Genomic DNA, 27,830 nt, shown 5'->3' with positions numbered 1-27,830 from the left:
TGTTCTGTCACATTTCAGGCATCCCTTCAGAATGTACAAGATGATAATACCTATCAGAATGATGAACGTCATGGTATGCACACGAAGTGTCTTCTGTCATGAAGGATAGCCTCAGCATTGCAGCCTCTGATAAAGGAATTTTGCTGGAGACAATGCCCACATTATTGCAGTCATACAGATTCATACAGATGTAGAGCATGACAAATAGACCAAGTCTTTTCCCTGAGGTGAGGGAGTCCAGAAGTAGAGGGTGAGTGGGGAACGATGTAAGAGAGACCTAAGGGGCAACTTTTTCACGCAGAATGTGGTACGTGTATGGAATGAGCTGCATTGTACTGTTCGTGGAGTTTCAAAATGAGACTCTCGAGTTATGAGCTTACATGGTTGTCTCCAATTCCTGACACCAAACAACCTTAGTTACCATGTCAGACAGCACATCTTGGAGCAAGTCCAACAATTGTCGTCAGATTTATTCATATATTCCCTACAGTGCAGAAACTGGCCCTTCAGCCCAGAAGACCCTCCAAAATATAACTCACCCAGACCCATTTTCCTCTGACTAATGCACCTAACACAATGGGAAATTTAGCATGACCAATTCACTTGACCTGCATATCTTTGGAGCGTGGGAGGAAGCCGGAACACCTGGAGGAAACCCACGCGGACACGGGGAGAATGTGCAAACTCCACACAGACAGTCGCCCAAGATTGGAATCGAACCTGGGTCCCTGATGCTGTGAGGCAGCAGTGCTAAGCACTGAGCCACCATGCCACGCCAAAATGATATCAACTGAAGACTCTATTCATGTCTAAGCTCGATAACCACACAGTTCCTTTCAGGACCCTTCCATCTTCCGAATGTGTCTTCATTTTAAACTGCACAACATTAAAATTGTCAAATTTCTTCTCCAATTCCCCCACTGTTCTCTGTCAATATGGCCACTAATGTGTTTTACAAACAACACTGCATTCATCTCAGACATGAAATGAATGAGTGAAGAAGTATCAATTGGTGTTTGCAGAAAACAGTTCCAAACTTTACCCACAATTTGTGGACTCTTGCCAAACCTCACAATTGGAAAGTCGGTTTTAATTCTTAGCTTGCAACGCCCTAGTAGGATTATTCTAATCAGCTGGCACAGTTTTCATCTGGTCTTATCAAGTCACTCCAAAAATATCAAAACTTTAAGTGTCAGCAAAGTCATCAAACGCATTCAACAACTGAACTGCACACTCCAGAGTCTCAGCAGTATGAGAATTTGAATGTTTGTCAGGAGCAAGCTCTCAGTTAATCTTGCAGATAGGACAATGTATGGAATAGCCTGAAGAACCTTTCCATGGTGAGGTTGTTGACTCAAAATTGGATGTCCTCAAAAAGTGAGTTCTTACAATTCATCAAGAATTTCTTTCTTCTATCAGGTTTAACAAAGACCAGTAACACCCTGCTTTGGTGAGCTGCAAGGATAAGGTTCTGAAGGAAAAACAAATGACAGGAAATGAGAAAAATAACACATGCAGACCAGAATACCATGATGTGGTTGACTGCTGAGAGATAAGGTCCTTACATTGGGACTTCCTCTGACAGATTAAGACAAACATGCCTCACCTGATTAAGTATTTATACTGGACTGTGGGAGACCATATTCTTTCCATATCGAATGTTGTATGCAAATTTACATTCAAACTTTCGTAAGCATCTTTGTGTTTTTACAGCATGGAAAAGTCCCTTGGGCTTTGCATGTCACTTGCATTATGGCTGTCACAGTCAATTCAATAGAACAGGAATTGATCATGGGACCAAATACATGAGCATGCTGTGCATTCAAACATTGCTGTGAAACACTTTGTCGACATATGTTGCAATAGACTACATCGGTAGACTTGATAAACAATCTGTGAATGAGAAGCATTCTAACAAAGCTGTAACTTGTTTGAGGCAAGACACAACAACGTAAAATGATTGAATTTCACTTTATTTTGTTGGTTCTCTCTTTTGCTCTGTCTTCCCTCCAAAAATTACATCTTGAAAAGGATTACCTTTCACCTTGATTTATTAAAGGCGTACAATTTTTCAAGGCAGGTTAAAGAGATCAAGAACCTGAGAGGTGCCCCAGCTTTACAATGGCTGTCGCCAGTGAGATCAGTGGATATTCTACCATGTATCTCACATGGTACTCAATACTTTTCACAGTATTTGCAGAACATGTTGTTGTCTGTAGCCAGATCCATTAGTGGCAGGAGCACCTTGCATTTTTTTGTATTTTGAAGTAGAGCTGGTGATTTGGAGAAATACCTGGGCTGACCAATAAGCCCAATTGAAGAGGATCCAGGGTCAAACTTCCTCATTCTGAAGGAAAGCATGTGGTGCGCCTTAAATGTCCATCTCAAATTGGGCATCATCTCCTGATAAGGCAGAATACAAAAAGTGTTCAGAACTTCTAACGACTCAAAAGGTTCAAGCAACAATTTGATGGTAGTTGTTGCCCTGGCCCTGCATTTGTCCCCACCTCCCACCCCAATGATTCAGGCAAGATTCACTTTTGAGAGGGAATCACTTCCAACAACTCATTCCTCACTTTAAACTTGCCTAGACAAAACTTAACGTGGAGGAGCCAGTGTTAGGCTGGGGTGGACAAAATTAAAAATCCCACAATGCCAGATTATGTTCGGAAATACAAGCTTTCGGAACACTGGTCCTTCATCAGGGAGCTGTGAAAGCCTGTATTTCCAAATAAACTTGTTGGACTATAGACAACAGACGCAGGAGTAGGCCATTCTGCCCTTCGATCCAGCACCACCATTCATTATGATCATGGCTGATTATCCTCAATCAGTATCCTGGAGATGTGTGATTTTTAACTTTGAACAAAACAGGGAGAGCATTTGTTTAGAAATGAGGAAACATAGTCAGACTGTGTGTACCTTACACACAGTCGCTTGACCAGATGAGCACTGGGATTATAAGCCACATTGACTTTCCTCCTTTGTTAGTCCATTAACATGAGAGGTCCATGTGGTGCCCCAACACTTCTGCACTGCAGAGAAACCTGGACAGTGTGGCAGTGACACCTGAGTACTGAAGAAATTGCACCAGCAATTCACAGCATTCAACAGGAGGAACATCACCTAAAGCTGAATGTCCTTACTGAAGCCAAATCATGAAACATTCAGACAACACTCCTGTCAAATCAGGTACAATGGACTGCAGACTGGTACGGAAGGGATGCAAAGCATCTCCCCTTTCCAGCTAAGTTCCTTTTAAATTGTGCAGCAGCTCCAAGGTCCCGCTGAGGTTTCACCCACATTGACTGGCATGCCGAATCAATGACTTCTGTTTTGGAAGCTGCTGGCACTCAGCTGTTGGAATCCTCTGTGTACTGAGGGGAAAAGTACTGTCTTGGCCACCAGGTTCTGTTTGCCTGAATTTTACATGACCAGGATTCCAAACAAGGACAAGGACAAAACCATCACCACAAAGACACGGTGAAACTTTCCTTCATGTGTGGCACCACTGACTTTCAGGGCAATGAGGAGCGAGCTACCAAACATTTTATAATGGTGACACCTAGTGTATCACAACGTCTGAATGACCTGGGAGAGCAATGTAATAGTAGCCAAGTGAAGGAAGCAACCTCGACATTCTGGATGCCATTACTTTATGGGCCATCACACCTTCACATGCCCAAAGATCTGATCAATCAAGAAACTGCCCGCAACAAAAAATGTCTAGACTCTGGTCAGACTTGTCCATGAATAAAGAGACAGTCAACCACCAACAAGACAACACAAAGTGACACTTTAAGTTTGGATGGCCTGAACCTACAATAACAGCGCTGGTGTTAAGTGGATTACACTAACACACTTGGACTCTGCAATGTAACCTCCACTGAAATTCTCCCCAACACACTGGCTCCTCTAACTTACCACCAGCTGCCTTCTCCTCATGACTGTTCACATGGTTTGTCGCTGGTTTCACCTTCTCTGTTGCATTTGGACTCGTGACACCCGGAATGTTTGGAAGATCACGTGGAGGAGTCTTGGCAACTGGAGAGTTGCGGCATTCCATAAGGAATTTACGGTCATAAATAATGCGGGTACCTGCAACAGAACAGCAATGCAGCTGTCAGAACCAAAAATATTTGTCCCAATTGTGCAGGCATTACAGACTCGTCAGGTTGTGCTGCACCAAGGGATGACACAACCTCTCAAGTTTTCTTTTGTTTCCAAGAAAGCAGAATAATCCAGGCAGGATTCTGGCCTGAACTGTCATCATCACTGGGATTGGAGAGTGAAGTGATTTCCAACTATAAATTTCTAACAAGACTGAATATTTATCAGGTCACTTGAAACCATGCATATTAAAAAAAAACTTTGCAACAATCCAAAGCCCATTACTTCAAATGCTACTTCTCATTAGCACTTCAAAGGTCTTTCTTGTTTTGGGCTCAATTCTGTCTACTCTGGCTTGGTTTCGTTTCTGGATTCTTTCTCAATTAACCCTCCCCTACACCAGAACAAAAGATATTCTTGCGGACAACATGTGAAAATACACTTTTCACTGTATTTTTTTTATTTACAGGTGACAAATAAATCTAAATCAAATCAAAATCTTTATGGGGCATAACAAGACCCTGAGAGGGCTTGAACAAGGAAGATGGTGAGAGCTTGACACATGTCATGGGAAAGATAAGAACTGGGGGAATCAATATAAAAATCAGGGGGAGGAGGATATTTAATTTTGCACAGACTGTTGCAAGTCTTTGGAACTCTTGCCCAGAACTCAGTGAAGGTGGGGTTCCTAAATATTTTTAAATAGGAGATAGATTTTTTTAGATTAGATTAAATTCCCTACAGTGCAGAAACAGGCCCAACTAGTCCACACCAACCCTCTGAAGAGTAACCACCCAGACCCGTTTCCTTCTGACGAATGCACCTAACACCATGGCCAAATCACCTGACCTGAACATCTTTGGAATGTGGGAGGAAACCAGAGCACCAGGAAGAAACCCACGCAGACATGGAGACAAGATTCTCGCCTGATTTTTTTTTGGGGGTGGGGGGGGTGCATAATAGGTTGGTGAAACTGCGAAGTTGAGACAACAAATCAGATTAGCCGTCATTTTATTGAATGGTAGAGTAGGCATGCAACCAAACGGACTTCTCCTGCCCTGAATGCTTATGTTCATTTTCCTGCCAGGTTCAGCAAAAGCACACAAACAGATGAGGGAAATGAGATGAAACCAACCTTTTGTCAGCAATCAGTGAGGCAAGCCTGGCCAACTGTACAAGTAGAGGCTGGGGCTTTTTTCCCTGGAGCGTTGGACACGGAGCAGCAATCTTTATTAGATTAGATTAGATTATTTACAGTGTGGAAACAGGCCCTTCGGCCCAACAAGTCCTCACCGCCCCGCCGAAGCACAACCCACCCATACCCCTACATCTACCCCTTACCTAACACTGCGGGCAATTTAGCATGGCCAATTCACCTGGCCTGCACATCTTTGGACTGTGGGAGGAAACCGGAGCACCCGGAGGAAACCCACACAGACACGGGGAGAACGTGCAAACTCCACACAGTCAGTCGCCTGAGGCGGGAATTGAACCCGGGTCTCTGGCGCTGTGAGGCAGCAGTGCTAACCACTGTGCCACCGTACCTCTTATTGAGGTTTATAAAATCATCAGGGGCATGGAGAGGGGGAGCAGCCAAGATCTCTTTCCGAGGGTTGTGGAGTCTACAACCAGAGGGCGTAGGTTTAAGATGAGAGGGGAAAGATTTAAAAAAGGATGCGAGAGCAAACCTTTTCACACGGAGGGTGGCGCGTGTCTGGAATCAGATGTCATAGGAAGAGGACTATTACATTTAAAAGATGTCCGGATGGGTACATGAACAGGAAAGATTGAGAGGGATATGGGTCAGATTGTCTGGTCAGCGTGGATGATTTGGAACAAAGGGTGCTTCCATGCTGTACGACTCTATGACAATGATTGCACAACTCAGACTTACAAAACTGACTTAAGCATCCTGATTGCAAATAAGCCACTGGCATGAAGTCTGAATTACAAGGGTTTCACCAAGACAGGTGTGGCAGATACATCAGGCCTCTCAGCCTTAACCAATGTTTTCAGCAGCACAAACGACAAAATTCATTCATGGGATGTGGAAATCGCTGGCAAGACCAGCATTTATTTCTCGTCCAGGATTAAAAAGATGGTAACATGACTTACTGAACTGCTGCAGTCCATATTATGTAGGCATCCTTGATACAATTACGGACTAATCCCCAGAATTTTGACCCAATGATGCTGAAGGAACAGTGGTACAGTTGCAGGTCAGAAAGGAAATTTGCAAGCGACGGCGCACACCCATGCACCTGCTGCCATTGTCCTTCCAGATGGCAAGGGTCATGGGTTTGGAAGATGCCATCTGAGACCTTGGTGAATGTCTACAGTCTACCTTGTGCATGGCATTCACCACTGCTGAGTGTCAGTGGTGGAGGGACTGAAACTTTACAGTGGGGAATGGAGCACCAAACAGGCTGCCTTATCCTGCCAATCTTCTGGAGTACTTCCAGAGCTGCACTCCTTTGGGCACTCCTCCTGACTTGTACCTTGTAAATGGTGGACAGGCTTTGAAGAGTCAAAAGGATAGCTAAATACCTCAAAACTGTCCAGTTTTCGACCTGATCTTGCAGCCACAGAATCTATTTGGTCAATTCAGTTAAGTTTCCTGTAAATAGTGACCCCTGGATGCTAATGACAAGGGATTTGAAAGGAATAAAAGAATGGTCAGGCTCTCTCCTGTTGATAATTATCTGGCAATGTGGTGCAAATGACACTTGCCACTGAGCAGCTCAGGCCTGAGTGCAGTCCAGCTCTCATTGCCTCCAGCTAAGTTACTTCTGAAGTTTTACACAGACAAGCGCACAATCTCTCTCTCTCTCATAATTTAGCTGCTTCAATGCCAAGCCTTAATCAAGGTTATCAGCTTTTGGCTGTGCTCTCAGTGGAAAGTAAAATACTGCCAATTGCAAGCGTCGTTTTGCAGCATGACAATTTTATGTTGCATCATGGAGGCCAGTGATACAGTGTGAAAACTGGACTCAAAGACAGCCCATAATTAGTGTGATTGACCAATATTTTAGGCTGTAGGACTGAGCATAATCATACTACCAAAAGGTCTGTTCTGCAAAGTATGCAAGAATCTTCTTGTGAACACAGAGTCTTTTCATCAGGAAGGTGAATAGTACTGATCAGGGGTTCGACTTTATCTTTCGCCTGAATGTTTTGATTGTGTTCTGGCTCTATTATTCCATATGGTGGCCATGGAGAAAGACTACTTCATTGTGATGGGGCATAGATGACAGGAGGGGATAGGGAATCATGAAAACCATCAGAAGATAACCAAACCTCTCTTCCAAGATTCTGAAGCCGATGACATTACAGAGCATTGACTGAGTGTTTCCGAATGAAAACCAACATCACTGGCCCGGACCGAACTTTGAGTGACTAAAGTCATCTGTGGTATATTTGTGCCCTCTGCCCAATGATCTCTGTCTTTGTTATCAATAAAGCACATTGAATATTTGCTATGTGAGCCAAGAGTTAGTGGAAAACTGGGCACTCATTCAAACTAGACTTGAACAAACAAGCATGAACTCAAGGTTACCAGAAATATTATCCATTTCTAGATAATATTCCAAGACAAAACATCTGGCAAAACAGAACTATTCTCCCAACAAGGAATGTAGCATCCTCCGATTGCGAGAATCTCAAAAGGCTTCACTGTCAAGTTAGCAGTTATGCCCTTTTCTTCTGTTACCAGGACTGTACAGGTGAAGGTTTTGGTCCCATTTATCCCTCATCTGTCGTAATTCACACATTCGTGTCCACTTGTAGACAGAACACAATGGGGTTGCAAAGGGATGATTGTGAGACCAACAGCATTTGGAAGATGCCTGATGAAAGAGGACATATAATTTGCAGAGAATGGGTTATGCAAGAATCATGTGCCAATTATTGATCAAACTTCTGTGCAGACAACACTGTGTCCCATCTTTAGCACAACGCATTTGGCATGACATTGTGTTTTTTGGTAATTATGCATTGTCTCCTAACATGTAGAGCTTCACAAAATTGCACAGAAAACAGATTGTTTTTAATTTGTGTAAAACAGACCAATTAGAAATTGGCAATAAATGCTGGTCTAGCCAGTGATCCGCACATCCCCTTGAAAGGATTTTTAAAAATGGATGGGCAAAGTCAAGGATTGTTTGTGTCAAGGTACTATTTCTTCTGCCACTCCCTGTGGCATTTGCCTTGCAACATGATTGGGCGGCACGGTGGCACAGTGGTTCGCACTGCTGCCTCACAGCGCCAGAGACCCGGGTTCAATTCCCGCCTCAGGCAACTGACTGTGTGGAGTTTGCACGTTCTCCCCATGTCTGTGTGGGTTTCCTCCGGGTGCTCCGGTTTCCTCCCACAGTCCAAAGATGTGCAGGTCAGGTGAATTGGCCATGCTAAATTGCCCGTAATGTTAGGTAAGGGGTAGATGTAGGGGGATGGGTGGGTTGAGCTTCGGTGGGGCGGTGTGGACTTGTTGGGCCGAAGGGCCTGCTTGCACACTGTAAAGTAATCTAATCTAATCTAATCTAAATAACAGGATGATGTCAATTGCTCATTGGCAAAGGAAAGTAGTGCGGATGCAGGAAATTTGAAATCAGAACAGTTTGTTGGACGCCCTTTGGGTCACACATCCATCTGTGAAGAATCAAACTCACTTAACGGTTCAGGTGAATGAACTTTCACCTGACCTTCAGCTGCTCAGCCTCCATCCAAGACTGCACTTTATCTGAAGACAACTCCGAAATTTGACAGGGAAGCAAAGGCTGGGAGAAGAAATACCCAGCTGAAAACAGTGCTAGGTGCAGTGGTAACCAAAGAGGCAAAAGGGATAAGCAACAATATTCGTCCAATTCTTCTAAAGACAAGATGAGGTAGCCTAACATTGTCTACTCCTTTGGAAACAATGTGAAATTGCTGACAAAGATCATACACATCTAAAAACCTCTGTTGTGGGGATCCGTGTAATGACAACTCACAATGCAGTACAAACAGTAATTCAGCGAAGTAAAACCATTGACTGCTAATGGAATACTTCATTCCAAGTCTGACAATCTTACTGAATATAGTATTTTAACCAAATATATTGACAAACCTGACTGTGGCACAACCCTAGCTTTTCAACAATGAATTGTTTCCTGGAAATGGAAGGAATGTTTGCATGACAATAAGATCTTTTGCCTGATATGTTTATTTGTCAAATGTTTATGAAACAAATTTAGCTTCTTCACTGGTACTCAGTTCTAAGACATTCACAATCCACCTCAGCTAACAGCTGACTGATTTTAAATACATCTCTAATAAAGAAAAGTGACTAGCAATTACTTTTTGTTTTAAAACATGCCTTGAGAGGAGGGTCAGGATTTTTGCCCTTATGGGGTTAGGAATAAGGCGTTGGGATAATTCTGTGCTAGTGGCTGGTGGGTGTTTGTTGGCACCCTTTCACTGGTGACTGATGGAGGATGGAATGGTTACCTGCTTTGCCCACATGCAGCTGAATATAAACTCGAGGCCAACTCTCAGAGATTGGAGGATTTAAGGAGCACAACAAGTGCCTCGAAGCAGTCACCCAATGACAGTCTACCTTTACTGACTGTGAGGGAATAAGGGCTAAACTATTTGGGATGGATATGAGAAATTAACTTCAGTGACTTTTTTAGTAAACCAAAACAGCAAGCTGCATTTTCCTAAAGACGAGATGAGGTAGCACGACATTTTCAACTCCTTTTGCAACGTCAAATTGCTGCCAAAGATCGGACACATCTAAAAACTTCTGTTGTGGGATCCTTGTGATGACAACTCACTATCCAATATAATAGTAATTCAGCCAGGTACAACCATAGACTGATAATGGAATGCTACATTCCAAGTCGAATAATCTTACTGAATAAAGTATTTTAAACAAGCATATTAACAAACCTGACTGCAGCTCAACGCGAGCGTTTCAATGATAAATTGTTTCTTAGAAATGGAAGGGTTATTCTAATTATAAGAAGAAAGAAATTTTGCTAAGTATGTGATAAAGATTATGGATGGCTTGTTCTTGACCCCGTTATCATCTTTCATGCCACATTCTAATTATGCAACACTAGAAATTCATTCTAAATGTCTTAACATAAATGATTGGATTCTAATCATCTCCACTTCAGATTCATTCTTAACCTAATGACATTTCACTTTCAGGAACCAAAGTTACGTTTCTTTAATGTTTGATGGACAGTCCTGTTTTCCTTTCAAATTTTGTATGTGCACAAAGTAGAGGATGAAGCTTGTGACTCTTTAGGAGAATTAAGTGTTAGCTATCTTCTCTTATTATTGAGCCTTGCAATTTATTCTCCTACAAAGATATCGCATCAGAATATGGCATTTCTATGTTTTATTAACCTAATGTCTGTATCACATGTTCAGTGAACCCAACATCTATTTCCTTTGGAGGAGACATCTTTTCAGCTGTGTGCGGATTCGTACAGTAACCAGTAAATTACAGCCTTGTCTCAAATAAAGTTCTTATGTTATTAGGATGATGCTGACATTTTTGACCTGTTGTTGCAAGGTCAAGTCTGAACGTCAAGCATCAGTGTGAACACAGCTATTCATAAGCAATATGTGGCAGACGTTCTGGACGCACATATTCGACAATCAACCTGTTGGTTTGTTATCACGCACCTACAGAAGAAGTGGGACTTGAACCTGGGCCTCCTAGTCCAAACCTTGAGACACCATCATTGCTACGCTGGGGATAATTCCTGTTCACAAAGCTGTTGTGTGGATTTAGCTGTTTGAGGCTGAGGAATCAAACTAATCACCATGTCTCAAATGGTAACAAGACTGAACCCGCCCAACACAAAGGCTAAGCTGATCAACTACTTGACAGAGCATATGAATGGAGTGAGTTGTTACAGCTGATGACTTTATTCAGAGAAGTAGATCTTGATCAGCACCTTAACAACTGCATTCTTGATGAATGTGTTCAAAATAGTGAGACAATGATTGATTCAGATTTTCTGCTTCACCATTTGGCGATTTTGGGTGACATTATTTATTGCAGTCAGCTCAGGACACAAGATCACCGTCTCAATTATTCTTCAGGTTATACCTTTGTTGTCATTTTTTGAGCAGAGAAATAGGGCATTTCTGAACAAGTCCAAAAGCTGAATCAAAAGGATGGGCCTTCGCTCCTCCGATTCAGAGAGTGACACATGGTGATCCTGGCTATAGACCATTCAAAAATCATCTTGGATTATGACAATCCAGGGAAGATGAACAAGGAAAATTAACCAGCACCTTCCCCCTAACTTTCTGGTCTGTTTCTCCTTCATTACTCACTGCTTCCTGGAATATAACTGAGTATTCATCCAAGTACCAACTCTCAATCACCAAAGAACAGATTCTGGACTTGACTGAAGGGCAGGTCATTGGCTCCATAGACTGACTGCCAGCTTGAAAAATGTTTCACAGCTCCATTACAACCAGCTGGACTGAAGTCAACATGCAAAATGTATGCCAATGTGATATGAACAGCTGCTGGTGATCAGAGTCTCAGGGATAAGGGCCAGGAGTCTTGCAAAACTCCAGCTGCCAGATTACAAACGGAAGAAAACTCCGTCCCAATCCTCCCTTTGCTGAGACCAATACAAGCTCTCCAGTCTGAAGCTGAGAAACACCATTGCCAATCCGCATGGTTCACTTACTCACTGACCTCATGGAGAAGCAAACATCAGGAAAGGAAAACTGCATGCATTCATGTAGAACTCTGAGCTCAAAAACTGCATGAATTTATGTAAAACTCTATTATCTCACTTTTTAGATTAGAATCAATCTAAACATCATGGCATAGACAGAGAACACAGGGGGCCCACACCTTCAACATATTGTCTAGCTATCACCATTGTTAACAGCTAACCAGAGAATGCAACTTTTAAAAAAAAGTTTTGTAATTTAAACATGAAAGTAGTGAAACTATCACTGTATTCTAACAGATGAAAGGCTTAACAGACAATCAATTTTTCAATGTATAATTTCAGTTACATCACACTGCAAATTTTTGCTATAAATTCTGTGTATTAGGATTGAGCCCTCCACTATCACCTGGTGAAGGAGCGTCGCTCCGAAAGCTAGTGCTTCCAATTAAACCTGTTGGACTATAACCTGGTGTTGTGTGATTTTTAACTTTGTACACCCCAGTCCATCACCAGCATCTCCAAATCATCAGGAAAGGAAATTATCTTATGAGGGTTATAAATGTTTTCCTCAAGACAGAATAGATTCCAAAGGAAAACAGCTACAGCACAGCTGAGACCCATTCGGCTTGACTTGGTTGTGCTCGCTCTCTCTGCAATCGTCACTCTTCAACTCATCCGACACACAATGTTCAAAGTAGAGGTTTCTGATTACTGGTGGTTAACAGGGTTATGAGACAGATCTTGAGAGTGGAGACATGATGAAAGGTGTGCAGATTGGGCCTGTGTTCTTGTGAATTTAGAAGAATGAGAGGTGACTTTACTGAAATATATAAAATTCTTTGGAGAACAGGCAGGGTAGATGCAGCAAAGTTATTGCCACTTGTTGGAGAGTTTCAGACCAGAATGAATCATCCCAGCATAATAAATCACATATTTAAAAGAGGGATGAATTTCTTCACCAGAGGGGGACGTTGAAGCTGAGTCATTAAGCAGGCAGATTTTTCATCAGGAAAGGAACAAGGGTTATGAGGGAAAGGCAAGATAGTGGAGTAGAGGATTATCAGATCAGGCATGATCTCACTGAATGATGGAGCAGACTTGATGGGCTGAATGGCTTCATTCTGCCCCTACGCCCTATGGTGGGAGGGAAAGAGACTTGACAAAGCAAACCACACCGGGCTTACCAGGAGCTTCTTCGCCTCTGTCCCTCAGTGAGTGCTGCACTCAGCAGATATTTCCCTGCTTCACTTTTATGATCAGAAAGGGATGAGAATGTACAACTGACTCCACAAGGAGTGGTGCAAGGCAATAACAGACACAGTTAAGACCATAAGACATAGGAGCGGAAGTAAGGCCATTCGGCCCATCCAGTCCATTCAGCCATTCGATCATGGCTGATGGGCATTTCTACTCCACTTACCCGCATTCTCCCCATAGCCCTTAATTCCTTAGTTAAAGGCAAAGGAGATAACGTAAGAGAGTAAGCAGCAGAAGAATGGTTGTAAAATTTCACTGGAACACTATGACACTTCCTTAACAGACTATAAAGGGCGCTGGCAGGTGATGAAAGATGTGATGAGATTATACCTTCTTCCTCACCTGTCAGCTTTCCCGGTCATCAGGGTCAGCCGAATGGAAAACAGATAATTGTCCAATGGCAAAGCAGTCAAACCTCAATATGGAACAAACGGTGAGGAACTGTGTGAAGATTGGGTCAGGTTTCCTATTTTCTCAGTAACTTGCCCACACAGTGCACTAATATCACCGTGCTCAGGTGACAAATTCAGAAACCTGAGTCATCAGATCCAATACAGACTGCGGCTTGTTCCTCACCCTCACCCCAATCTCCAGTAGCTCCTGCTTAGAGAAATGGGAAAGACACCAAAGGAAATGGAATGGAATGCCCAATTTCTGCCCATACTTTTCCCATCCGTTCGATGTTGCAATCGGCTTGGATGGTCGCATTTCCCTCCAAGTGATATGGGTTTTTTAGGGGGGTGGTTTCTGGAACAAGGAGACTTCTTGTAATTTGAATAAGTTGCTCACTTCTGTCCCCACCTCATCCTGACTGCTTCACGTGCTGACAAGGAGTCACCTGGATGCAGGAACTGCCACACCATGTGTAACAGCTTTGACTGATGTCATTAACCAGGTGAGAGTTACTCGCTGAGTTAGGCTATTACCCACCACCATGATGTGTACACTGTTCCAGCAGACTGCACAGAATAGGCGAAACGTTTGATTCAATAGCTCGTGCAGCAATCCAGAACATGGCAAAGCCAGAAAAGATGCCAATGTCATGCCTTTAAATCTAAGCTTCTGCAGCCAAGCATGTACTTCTGCACCATAGTTTTACTACTTTAGAAACACCTCAAGTCCTGTGCTGAGATGTGGTTGCCGAAATGAGAAATGGAGATAACCATGAGCTGTTATTGGCACAAATCTAAATGTTGACAGTTGACAGACCGGTGGCATTTGCACATTCTCCTGTGTCCGCATGGGTTTCCTCTGGGTGTTCTGGTTCCTGCCACAATCCAAAGATGTGCAAGCCAGGTGAAGTGGCTATGCTAAGTTGCCCATAGCGTTCGGTGCATTAGTTCGGGGTAAATGTAAGGTAGGGGAATGGGCCTGGGTGGGTTACTCTTCTGAAGGTTGGTGTGGACATATTGGGTTGAAGGGCCTGTTTCCACACTGTAGGGAATCTAGTCTATCTAAAAGAAAGCGACAGAGTTAGAGCAACATGTAGAAATCTACAACTCAAATTTCTTAATTTCCAGACCATTCCTCGAGTGATAGGTTGTCCTGAATCCAAACTGGGGCAGATATGACAGACTCAAGGCAAAACACTCCAACAACCTGAAGAACAAAGTTCATACTTAAGAGATCATAGAAGATCACAGATTCCATAGAGTATGGAAACAGACCCTTCAGCCCAAGTCCACACCCAACCTACACATCCCTGAACACTGTGGACAATTTAACACGACCAATTCACCTCACCGACACATCTCTGGATTGTAGCAGGAAACCAGAGCACCTGGAGGAAATCCATGCAGAGACAGAGAGAATGTGCAAACTCCACAGAGACAGTCACCCTTGGCTGGAATCAAGGCTGGGTCGCTGGAGATGTGAGGCAGCAGTGCTGACCACTGAGCCACCATACCGCTCATACTATCAAGCTGATAGCCCTCAACCAGATTCCTCAGTGACCATGATCAAAAAGGGTGCTTTGCATGTATCTGTTGATTAAATCAACAAAGTCATCAAGCAGATGAATTCAGGCAAGGCTGAGGAGACAGTGGAATCAAACCCTGCAGAAATATTTAAAGTGGTGCGCTCTGATAAGATACAGGTTTTCCATGATAGTCGTTTCCTGAAGGTGGAATGCAGAAATGATGATGAACAACTTTCATAACAACGTGATTGATGCTCCCTACAAAAGCACAGGTAGCAGACTGGCAACGATGGAGCTCTCCCCTATGTTCATAGTTGAGCTTGAAACATTCTGATGGGACATTTTTGAGTTGGAGATCAATCTAACCAAGGCCCAGTGCAGTCTTCACCCAGATTGCAGCACTATGGTCGTGATGACACAAATCCAGGAAAAATGACTCATATAGAACATGGACTTCTGTTACTTCATTTTCATGGATGGCACAAAGGCATTGGACACCATCAATAACAGAACCCTCGAAACAATGTTGGAACAGTGTATATGCAAAACACTTGTCAAGATTGAACTGTAGTGCTATGATGGATTGACAGGCCTGTCCTTTTAAATGAGGGGAGGTGGTGTTTGTGGGGGTCATGTTGTGGTTTATGGTTGTGTTATGACTAGTAACCCAGAATCACAGGATAATGCTGTAGCAGCATGCGTTCATACCCTACCATGGCAGATGGCGAAACTTGAAATCAAAATCAAAACTCTCGAATAAACTGCAAACCAAACGCCAATTAGGCAACCACTGTTAATTATCATAAACCCATGTCGTTCACTGATGTCTTTTAAGGAAGGAACTCTGCCATCTTCACAAGGTTTAGCTACGTGTGACTCCAGATACAAAGCAATATGGTTGACCCTTAACCAACACGGGCAGTAGCTCCTCACTTGCCGTGCATCCCAAAAACATTGTGTCCCACTAGTTTAGACTGCCACAGCTCAAGATGGCCTTTCACCACCAAGTTGCCAAGTGCAAATAAGGATCAGCAGTAAATGCTGACGTAAGTAGTGACACCCACATCCTGTGTAAGGACACAAAAGAGGAAGTCACATGACACAAAGCACTTTGAAAGAACCAGCATCGCATATCTAGTGTGTCACACTCTCCTGTTATTTCCCAGACCCTGCAATTTTTAGCTTGGGATATACATCCAATTCCCTTTTGAAACCAAATACCAAAAATCTGCTTCCAGTGCTTTCAATTCCCAGTATCTCCACATTCCACGCCAGGCCCAGCTCTCCAATCCAGGGAAAATCTCACTGCAGTGATTTCCAAACCAGGTCACAGCCCATTTCAATGTGAGGCAACATTCTTCTGACTGACAAACTCTAGAGAAAGATGATACAGGAAAACATTTCTTCAAGTTATTGTGCAACTGAGTGGAGGAAGAGCTGCAGCCATCTTGCAACATTCTTGTGCTACCACAGAATACAGATCTCATCATGCTCAGATACTGTTCACTAAACAGAGAGGAAGGAAAAGACGACAGCAGCAAGAAGAGAACATCAATCTCAATGTAACACACGTTTGATTCCAAAATTAGAAGTACAACCTCTGATCTAGACCTCGTGTTCCTCAGAATTCCTGAGAGTCTTCTTTTAAAGTAACTGAGGGGAAGAAACTCAAAGCACAAATATCCAACAGCAACACTGGCCCACACCTTTGCCATTTATTTTCAATATACAGACACCACATGTTGAACTAGCTAAGCCTATGGATTGGTTGAGCAAGAGGGTGCCTGGCTGTGCTCTTATCTCAAGAGTCAGAAAGTTGTGGGTTTCAGGGTCTCGTGCCTGTTGGAAGGAGTGCTGCACTGTCGGAGGTGTCATTTTTCGGATGAGATGTTAAACTGCTGCCCCATCTGTCCCGTTAAATGGCTGGAAAATATCTCATTGGAGTCGGGGAAGTTCTCCTCAGTGACGTGATTAATATTTGTCACTCAGTGAGCATAATCAAAGCAGGTAACCCAGTCCCTGACATGTGCACGTACCAGGTGACACGATTCCAACATGACTACAGTGACTAAACTACAAGCAAAGAAAAGTGAAGTTTTCACATACGAGCAGAAACCTCAGCACTGATTGGGCTTAATCAATCCAAAGAAAGAGCACAAGCAATAAAGGTAAGTTTCGAAAAGATGTGTAGGAGCAGAGAGGCCTAATTATTTATGTGCATTAGCCATCAAACATGGCAGGGCAGGTGAAGTGTGGTTAATAAAGCATACAGCATTGTTGGATTCATGAACTGGGGCATAGAGCAGAGAGATTATGCTGAACCTGTACATGATGTCAGTTCAACCTCAGTTGGAGGATGGTTGCAGTCGTGGTTTGAGTCTGGAATGCACTGCTGAGAAGCAGTGGTGGAGCCAATCTCAAATGAAGCATTCAAGAGGGCAGGAAATGATGATTTTAACAGAAATAACGTACAGGATTTCAGGTTGGGACAATGGTACCAAGTCACAATGCTCATTTGGAGAGAGCCAGTGCAGATACGCTGGGTCAAGTAGCCTCCTTCAACACTGTCGGCAGAAGTGAGGACTGCAGATGCTGGAAACCAGAGTTTAGGTCAGAGTGGTGCTGGAAAAGCACAGCAGGTCAGACGGCATCTGAGGATCAGGAAAATCAACATTCATTGTACTCCTTGCTACATTCTCCCCAGCCCCACCCATTTATCTCTCCACTCTGGGGGCTTCCTGCTTCTATACGTGATGACGGGCTTTTGCCTGAAACTTCGATTTTCCTGATCCTTGGATTCTGCCTGACCTGCCCTGCTTTTCCTTTTCCAGCACCACACTCTCCACTCTGATCTCCAACATCTGCAGTCCTCACTTTCTCCCAGCAGGTTTGAGGCTCCTGTTCCAGAGGTGGTTGAGATTGGGGGCTGTGGAGAGAAGACAAGCAATCGATCAACCTGAATGACTGGGATCAAAGTTCTGATGAATTGCCTAACTCGGGCTGCGCATAGGGCTTCATTTACAAGTAAATGTATGAAAAATATTCGAAGGGAGGGAGGGCTCAGCAGAAAGTTATTAAAAGTATCCAGAACAAGTAATACGACTGAGTATCGAACAGTCAGGAATCTAACCTCAGGCACAGTAGATGAGGGGACACATCTGAGAAGGGGGGCAGTCAATGCAGGACTGAGGGTATTGTACTTGAAAGCACGCAGCAGACAAACCAAGGGAAATGAGCTTATAGTGCAAATTGAAATTAGTAGGTACAATGTTGTTGGTATCAGAGATGTCGCTGCAAGGGGATCAGACCTGGGAACTAACTATCAAAGGATACACATCCCAGCAAAAGGACAGGCAGATGGGGTGGGACTGCCACGTTCGGAAGCAATGGAATTAAATCAATAGCAAGAAGTAACACAGAGTCGGAAGGCGTGGAATCTGTGTGGGTACAGGTGAGGAAAAACAACCCTGATGGGTGGTGGATATATACAGGCAGTTGTATAGTCAAAACGTGGTGATGACAATAAATCAGGAGATAGAAAGAGCAACTTAAAGGCCTTATCACAATAATCATGGGGGACTTAAATAAACAGGCAGACTGGCAAAATCAGGATGGTAGCAGCTCTTAAGAAAAGCAATTTGTAGAATGTCTATGAGATGGCGTTTTGGAGAGCTTGTGATGGAGCCCATTAGGGGAACAAGCAGTTCTGGATTTGGTGAGGTTTCAAGAAGCAGACTTGATTAGGTAACTTAGGGATGTGCCCTTAAGAAGGATCTGTTCTGGCAATTTTTTTTTTGAAGTGTGATAAACTTGGAGATGAGCTGTCTGCTCTGTGCCCAGCAATGCAGCTCGCTTTGGTTTTTATTAAAAGCAGGCGCAAAAAAACGTGAACGGGTGGGGTCAAGCTCCCAAAGAACGAGGGTTTTTGGAGTTTGGAAGTTTGTTGAGGAGTCGAGCAGTGCAGACAGTGGAGCAGGACTTTCCGTGGGTAATTGGAGACAAATTCATCCCAAGGAAGAAGAAACTCACAAAGAAGCAAACATGGCTGACAAGGGGAACCAAGGAAAACATCAAGCAAAAGCATACAATACAGTGAAGACTGGTGAGGAGCCAGAGGATTGGGAAGCCTTTAAAAACCAGCAGAGAGCAACTAAACAAGCAACAAGACAGCAGCAGATGAAAAGTGTGTAAACTAGCTCATAATATAAAAGAAGATTGCAAAAGTTTTTTTAAGACACATAAAAGGCAGGAGACAGGGCAAGAAACTTACCAAAAACAGAAGATCTGGTTAGAGTGGACATGGAGAAGATGTTTCTATTAGCAGAAATTCTTAATTGGGCAGGGGTTCAAGGGTGACAGGGAGAAGACCGGAGAATGGGGTTGAGAAACATAGTAGTCATGATTAATTGGTGGATCAGACTCGATGGGCCGAACAGCATAATCTGTTCCTTATGATCAACAGTTACCCCTATTCGCTTCAAAGCATGAAAATGAAAATAAAATGGTCATTGCTGAAAAGGTGAATGTTTCAATTCACAAACCTAACATGACAAACAACTGGCTTTAGATTGATCACAGGCTTGCCTGAATGATCATTTTCACAGAGTGCAGAGAGAGCAGACAAACTAAAAAACTCATCAGTTCCAAAAAGGGTTGCGAAAGCAGGTTTGGCGGAGTCAAATACCAGCCAGCTCAACAATACAACATGCAAAGTCTGAGATGGGGGGAGGGGGTGGGGGTGGGGGTGGGGGGAATGAGGGGTTATTGTGGGGGCGATGATGAGGGTGTGTGTGTGGTGGGGTAAGGTTAAGGCATTTGGGGGGGATATGTAGGGATCAAGACGTGGCGCGGGGGGGCTGAGGCGCGGGGGGGCTGAGGCGCGGGGGGGCTGAGGCGCGGGGGGGCTGAGGCGCGGGGGGGCTGAGGCGCGGGGGGGCTGAGGCGCGGGGGGGCTGAGGCGCGGGGGGGTGAGGCGCGGGGGGGGTGAGGCGCGGGGGGGGGTGAGGGGTGGGGGTGTGGGGGTGTGAGGTGGGGGTGGGTGGTGATGTGTGAGGTGGGGGTGGGTGGTGATGGGTGGGGTGTGGGTGTGAGGAGTGTGGTGTGGGGGGTGGTGTGGGGGGGGTGGTGTGAGAGGTGGGGGTGGAGCGGGTGGTGTGAGAGGTGGGGGTGGGGTGGGGGATGTGAGGTGGGGTGTGGGTGGGGGGGTGTGAGGTTTGGAGGTTGATGGGGGGGGTGGCTGGGGGGGGGGTGTGGTATGGGGGGGCATGGGGTGGGGGGGGGCGTGGTGTGGGAGTGGGGGGGTCAAGTGTGTGGGGTGGGGGTAGAGTGTGTGGGGGGAGGCGTGGGGGTTTTGGAGGTGTGTGGGGGGGTAAGAGTGTGTGGGTGGGGGTGGGGGGTGGGGTATGTGTGTGGGGGTAGAGTCTGTGGGGGGTGGGGTAGAGTCTGTGGGGGGTGGGGGTAGAGTCTGTGGGGGGTGGGGTAGAGTCTGTGGGGTGGGGGTAGAGTGTGTGGGGTGAGGTGTGGGGGGTTTTGGAGGTGTGTGGGGGTTAGAGTGTGTGGGTGGGTTGGGGTGTGTGGGTGGTGTGGGGTATGGTGTGGTGTGGGGGTAGAGTCTGTGGGGGGTGGGGTAGAGTCTGTGGGGGGTGGGGTAGAGTCTGTGGGGGGTGGGGGTAGAGTCTGTGGGGGGTGGGGGTAGAGTATGTGGGGGGTGGGGGTGGGGGTAGAGTCTGTGGGGGGTGGGGGTAGAGTCTGTGGGGGGTGGGGGTAGAGTATGTGGGGGTGGGGGTAGAGTCTGTGGGGGGGTGGGGGTAGAGTCTGTGGGGGGGTGGGGTAGAGTCTGTGGGGGGTGGGGTAGAGTCTGTGGGGGTGGGGGTGGGGGTGGGGGTAGAGTCTGTGGGGGTGGGGGTAGAGTATGTGGGGGGTGGGGGTGGGGGTGGGGGTGGGGGTAGAGTCTGTGGGGGGTGGGGTAGAGTCTGTGGGGGGTGGGGGTAGAGTCTGTGGGGGGGTGGGGGTGGGGGTGGGGGTGGGGGTAGAGTCTGTGGGGGGGTGGGGGTGGGTGTGGGGGTAGAGTCTGTGGGGGGTGGGGGTAGAGTCTGTGGGGGTGGGGTAGAGTCTGTGGGGGGATGTTGGGGTGGGGTGGGTGTGGGGGTGGGGGTAGAGGGTGGGGGTAGAGTCTGTGGGGGGTGGGGTAGAGTCTGTGGGGGGTGGGGGTGGGGGTGGTAGACCCCCCCCCTCCTGGTCCTTACCTCCTGGGGTGGTGCTGAACAGGGTGCCCCCGGGGGTGGTGCTGTAATCGGGTGGTAACTGGCCCGAGTCGGTGACCATCACCCGGCGGGTGGGGGTGGGGATGGCGCGGCTCTCGGTTTTCTGCCCTGGACCCGACATGTCGTCCCCCTGTGGGGGAGAGGGGTCCGGTCACTCTCCCTGTCCCCACCACCGGCGGGACACACGCAGCCGGCCCTCCCTCCGTCCGTCCGTCCGCCCGCCAACAACAACAACAACCAGCGGCCCCTTCCGAAACATTCCGGAAATTGCCGAGCCTTGGACACGCCGCGGCCCATCCTTGCGTCATCTCCCACGCCGAGCCCGGTGGGACACCAAGTGGAACCTTCCGGAAAAGACCGAGCGGCCCCGGGGTGGGCGAGGCCAACGCGCCTTGCGTCATCCTCGGCGGAAATCGCTTCGCCGCGCCGACGTCGCCCCCCCCCCTCCGGAAATGACCGAGTGTCTTCTCGCGAAACCTCGCCGCTGGGACCGAAGCTCCTTCGGGTCGCCGCGCCCGGACGAGCCCTGCGTCGTCTTCCGAATGGTCTCCGAAAAGGGCCGAGCTCGTTGCGTTCCTGCATGACGAAGGCAGGCAGCTCAGGAGCTCCCCCAGTGGGCTGTGTCAGAAGGACATTTGTTGGAGACTCGCACAGGTGGGTTAGACTCCGGTCAACCAGGTTCAGGTGTGGTTCTGCCCAGCACTGGGTTCCGACCCTCTGTCTGTCTGTGTGTGTGTGTGTGTGTGGGGTGTGGGGTGGGTGCATCGTTTCACGTGCACATCTTGTTTTGATTTCATCTATTATTGTCACAGTACCCCAAAACAGTGAAAAGTATTGTTTTGCGGACAAACCAGAGAATTCATCCCTTACATGAGTGCATCAGGGTAATGGAACACAACCCAGGGGGTGCAGAGAGAGACCAACTCCAAGATGAGGGGCAAAAACAAATTGCTAGAAACTCTCAGCAAGTCTGGGAACACCTGTGGAGAGAAATTAGAGTTCATGTTTCAGGTCCAGAGACTGTCCCTCCAACGAAGCTGTTCTTAAATCTGTTGGTCAGTGTTTTCAAACACTTGTACCTTCTGCACGGTGGAAGAGAGTGTGTCTGGGGTGGGAGGGCTATCCGATGATGTCGGCTGCTTTCCTGAGGCAGTGGGGAAGTGGGGAGGAGGGCTGACTTTCCTAACGGACTGTGCTGCATTCACGATTCTCTGTAATTTCTTGCAGTCTTGGGCAGGGGCAGTTGCCGCACTAAAACTCTGATGGATCCAGACAGGGAGCTTTCTACGGTATACCAAAAATTGGTCAGAGTCATCGTGGACATGTGAACTTTCCTGAGCCTTCTGAGGAAGTAGATGCTTTTTTGCCTGTGGCCCCGATGTCAATGGTGCAGGAGGGGTTGTTGGTGGAGTTTACGCCTTCGAACTTGAAGCTCTTGACCAACTCCACCACAGCACGACTGACACAAACAGGGCCACATGCTTCACTCTGGTTCTGGAAGTTGTTGACCAGCTCCTTCATTGCGCTGATATTAAGGGAGAGATTGTTGTCTTTACAGCACGCCAGTAAGCTGTTCATCTCTTTCCTGCCCTCTGTCTCAGTGTTATTTGAGGTCCAACCCACCACAGTGGTGTCATAAGCAAATTTGTAAATGGAGCTGAAGCTGAATTTGGCCACACAATTGTGAGTGGATAAGGAGTATTGTAAGGGGCTGAGTAGGCACTCTTGCGGGGCACTGCTATTAAGGATTATCGTGGAGGAGGTGTTATTGCCGATTCTTCCTATTTGCTGTCTGCGGGTCGGGAGGTTAGGATACAGTTGTAGAGATGGGAAGCAGAGCCCTAGGGTTCGGAGTTTGAAGATGAGTTGTTGGAATTATGAAGGCAGGACTAAGGTCAATAAATAGCAGTCTAACATGGATATCCGTGTTATGCAGACATTTCAGGGATGAGTGTAGGGGCAGGGAGAGGATCTTAATACTTCTTAAACATTATTGCTAATCTGTTAGTTAGAGATCCCAATAATGTTCTGAGAGCTGGGCTTGAAACCGGCCAGGCAGATGCAGGAATTTGAATTCAATGAAAATCTGGAAATAAGAATCTCAAGGTTTCAATGAAACCAGTGTTGGCTGTCAGAAAAACCCACCTGGTTCACTAATGTCCTTTAGGGAATGAGACTGCCACCCTTATTTGGTCTGATCTGCATGTGACTCCAGATCTATAGTAAAATGGTTGACTCTCAACTGCCCTCTGAGCAATTAGGGATGGGCAATAAATGCTGGCCTAGCAAGAAATTCCCACATCCCATGAACAAATTTAAAAAATGACTTCAGGGTTACTGACTTGAGCCCCTTGCGAGGGAGACTTCCAAACATCCACCACTGTCTGGGTGAAAAGTAGTTTTTCTCAGATCCTCTCTAAACATCTTGCTCCTTAACTTGTTAATAAATGAAACCCATGCTCCTATTCTCTCTATTTTTGATGCATGAATACAGACACAAGTTTTGTTCACCACGTGCATTTTCATCAGTTTTCAAATTTAAACCTTTTAACCTGCAAAGGTCCACTGGGTTCTATTTCTGCTTGGGGTCACAAACTTGTCAAAATTGGCATACTGTCATTGGATTAGGGATCATGGAATCTTAGAAACATTGTAGATAGCAGTCAACCTTCTCCACCATTCATTATGATCGTAGCTGATCATTGAGCTCAATACCTAAATCCTACCCTCCCCTCACGTTAGTTGATTATTTTGGCCACAATCGCTATATCTACCAGAAAGGCAGGTCAGAAGTCACAGGTCACAGTCCAACAGGTTTATTTGAAATCATGAGCTTTTGGAGCACTGCTCCTTCGTCAGGTCATACAGTCATAGACTCAGAGATATACAGCATAGAAACAGACCCTTCAGTCTATCTCATCTTTGTTGTAGTTCTGTTCGCCGAGCTGGGAATTTCTGGTGCAGACGTTTTGTCCCCGATCTAGGTGATACCTTCAGTGCTTGGGAGCCTCCTGTGAAGCGCTTCTGTGATCTTTCCTCCGGCATTTGTAGTGGTTTGTATCTGCCGCTTCCGGTTGTCAGTTCCAGCTGTCCGCTGCAGTGGTCAGTATATAGGGTCCAGGTCAATGTGCTTATTGATTGAATCTGTCGATTCTATATACCGACCACTGCAGCGGACAGCTGGAACTGACAACCGGAAGTGGCAGATTTAAACCACTACAAATGCCGGAGGAAAGATCACAGAAGCGCTTCACAGGAGGCTCCCAAGCACTGAGGATGTCACCTAGACAGGGGACGAAATGTCTGCAACACAAATTCCCAGCTCGGCGAACAGAACCACAACAATGAGCACCCGAGCTCCAAATCTTCGCACAAACTTTGAGTATCTCATCTTTGCCAACCATATATCCTCACCCAATCTAGACCCATTTGCCAGAACTTAGCCCATATCCCAAGAAACCCTTCCTATTCATATACCCATCCAAATGCCTTTTAAATGTTGCAATTGGACTAGCCTCCACCATTTCCCCTTATAGCTCATTCCATAGACCCATCACCCACAGCACGAAAAAGTTGCCCTTTTGGTCCCTTTCCCCCTCTCCCCCGAAACCAATGCTCTCTAATTCTGGACTCCTCCACCCCAGGGAAAATAACTTGGCTATTTACCCTATCCATGCCCCACATGATTTTATAAACCTCTATACGGTCACCCCGCAGCCTCAGAAGCTTCAGGGAAAACAGCTACAGTCTATTCAGCCTCTCCCTATAGTTCAAACTCTACAACCCTAGCAACACCCTTGCAAATCTTTTCTGAATCCTTTCAAGTTCCATAACATCCTTCCAACAGGAGGGAGATCAGAATCACACAATATTCCACAAGTGGCCAAACCAATATCTTGTGCAGCCGCAACATGACCTCCCAACTCTGACGTGCAATGCTCTTACCAATAAAGAAAACATACAAACCACCTTCTTCACTCGCCTATCTACCTGCAACTCCACTTTCAAGGAACTATGAACCTGCAGTCCAAGGTCTTTTTGTTCAGCAACACATCCTGGGACCTTACCATGAAGTGTAAAAGTCCTGCTCTGATTTGCCTTTCCAAAAATGCAGCACCTCTCATTTATCTAAATTAAACTCCATCTGCCACTTCTCAGCCCATAAGCCCATCTGATCAAGATCCCATTGTAGTCTGAGGTAACCCTCTTCGCTGTCCACTACACTTCCAATTTTGACGTCATCTGCAAACTAACTGTACCTCTATGTTCACATCCAAATCATTTATGTAAATGACAAAAATGTGGCTGATAATGAGGAAGATAAATAGAATGTTGTTGTTTCATGCAAGGTGAACAAAATTTAAAAGAGTGCCTGTCATACTACAGCTGTATCGTGTGGCTGTGAGAACAGCCTGAAGTATAGTTTAGCTTCCTTATATAAGGACATACTATATTAGAAACAGCGCAGAGAAGGTTCATGCAACTGATACCTGGGTTTGTGGGGTTATCTTACCAAGAGATTTTGTCCAGCTTGGACCTCAGGCTCAATCTGGGAGAAAGTGAGGACTGCAGATGCTTCTGCCCGAAACATCGATTCCCCTGCTCCTCGGATGCTGCCTGGCCTGCTGTGTTTTTCCAGCACCACATTTTTCAACTTAGGCTCAATCTGTCCAACCTTATTTCATAAGCTCTTGCTCCCAAAAATGAGCAGACTGAAACTTGTCTGGATTTCAGGGTCAGATTGTTTTATGCAATGACAGTCTGTGTGACCAAACTGTGGTGATTTGGATGCATGACAATAGTGGCTACATTTCAAAAGCATTTCATTCGCTGTGAAGGGCTTGGAGATGCACTGAGGCCTTGGAAGGTGTTACATCCTTTGGGAAGGGATCCCAGCGCTGACACTCAATGTTAATGAGTCCACAGTGCACTGCCATAAAAACTGAAAAATTATTTAATTGTTTTAAAAATTAATAAGAAACAAGGATTAATTTTAATTCAATTTTTAATACATGAACATTGCACGTGCCACATATTTCAATTCTTAATTCTCTCTTCAGTAACACATCAACACCAACAAACAGGTACAAAAATATTTTCTTCGCATTGAAAATATCTAACAGCAATTGTCAATTTAAGATAAGAAAGGACAATACATGAATTCATCTCAATACTACATCGAGCACTTATCTAACATTAAAATATACAGTAATAACGTATAAATTGATGTATTGCACAGCCAGAGCTGAGCAGCACTCATGGAATACAAATATCCAGCACTTTTATAATTTTTTAAAGACCTGAAGGTGGACGAAGAATCAACATAAATGTAAGAGGGGCATTTTCAAGATCACCTGCCCAGAAGGAAACCTATCCTGGTTTGACACACTGCCTGCTGCCTTCCAATGCTCGCTCTTCGACATTCCCCATTTTCTATCACGTGAACTTGGCAGCAGTGCCTTCAGCTGCTCAGGTGAGGCACCAAGGTTTCAGAACCCAATCTCAAAACCCCTTGATCCTCTGTCCTTTGATCGTCTGAAGACATACCTCATGAACCAATCTTTCAGTCACCAATCCTACTGCATCATGTGGATGCAACGTTAAATTCTCTTTGACCAGGTTTCCCGTGAGGCACCTTTTTCTAAGTTGTAGGCACAATATAGATTCCAGTTGTTGCTTTTGCCTGAATTATGCTCTCCCTTGATTTCAGTGGAGAGTAATATTGGCTGTTTGTAAAACCAGCAATCCACATGATCCCAGAACACTCCCCCATGCAGTTATGTTCAAATTGTTCAAATTACCCCCCTCAGTTCAGGATTATCAGACTCTCAGCAAGATGTTTGCTCATGAAATCTTTCAACCTGCAACCAAATATCTGTATAGAATTTGTTACTCCATCTTCATGACTCCCATTAATGGCAGCACAAATGACCCGGGAAGTAGGGAGAGGGGTGGGGGCAGTGTGGGCGGCAGGTTCCAAGAATATAAAATTAAAAATATTCTCTCAAGGCACTTGCTGATGGTGGAGTTACAGCTCAACAGCTCCTGGTTTGCGCCATTGAGAGCTTTGACTGCAAGTGTGGACTATTTGATTGTGGGAGACATCACTGCTGTACCCAAGTCTGTCCTCATCAGATCACCCCTCTCTCACGACATGCAATAAGTATCCACTTTGTGTGATGGGTAGAATCACCGGAGGCGAATTATGACCCCCAACAACTGCAGGACCAACTTGAAATTGCCAACTGGCACAGGGAATCGAAATTGAAGTATCACACTATGCTGTGATGTAACACACCACAAATGGATTTGAGGCTTCGATCAGATCAATCACTATTTTACAGAATGACAGAGGGGGTCATAGGGCCTCCTTCTGCTTATTGAGCTAATTTGTTTCTGTTTCTAACACAAAACACTCGCACTGACTGACCAAGCACACCCTTCAGACTGGCAAGAGAATATGAAAACATTCGATGTCTGTGGGGATTAGTTCGCTCAGTTAAATTGGGTGGTGTGTTGTAGAATGATGTCAACAGCATGGGTTCAATCCATGTACCTAATGGCTGTGTGGATGCATGCAGACTTGTCTCC

At 45.6% G+C, this 27,830-nt stretch overlaps 2 protein-coding genes across 3 annotated transcripts in view; both read right to left on the bottom strand.

Annotated features, from left to right (window-relative positions):
• The window catches only part of ash2l (ash2 like, histone lysine methyltransferase complex subunit), a 118,554-nt gene extending 97,213 nt beyond the window's left edge, over window positions 1-21,341 (bottom strand). For both annotated transcript variants that reach the window (XM_072553916.1, XM_072553917.1), the window contains exon 1: window positions 21,222-21,341. The gene's annotated coding sequence lies outside the window, so the exon portion shown is untranslated. The remainder of the gene's footprint in view (window positions 1-21,221) is intronic.
• LOC140459624 (eukaryotic translation initiation factor 4E-binding protein 1-like) lies at window positions 1,958-21,374 on the bottom strand. Its single transcript, XM_072553920.1, has 3 exons — window positions 21,222-21,374; window positions 3,925-4,098; window positions 1,958-2,403 (listed from the first exon to the last, which is right to left on the bottom strand). Exons 1-3 carry the CDS (start codon window positions 21,358-21,360, stop codon window positions 2,372-2,374), a joined length of 345 nt encoding a protein of 114 aa, XP_072410021.1. The 5' UTR covers window positions 21,361-21,374; the 3' UTR covers window positions 1,958-2,371.
• Between the last annotated feature and the right edge of the window lie 6,456 nt (window positions 21,375-27,830).

This window comes from Chiloscyllium punctatum, chromosome 35, assembly GCF_047496795.1.
Source record: "Chiloscyllium punctatum isolate Juve2018m chromosome 35, sChiPun1.3, whole genome shotgun sequence".
Lineage (NCBI taxonomy): Eukaryota > Metazoa > Chordata > Chondrichthyes > Orectolobiformes > Hemiscylliidae > Chiloscyllium > Chiloscyllium punctatum.
This window is presented reverse-complemented; position numbering and strand designations above follow the sequence as displayed.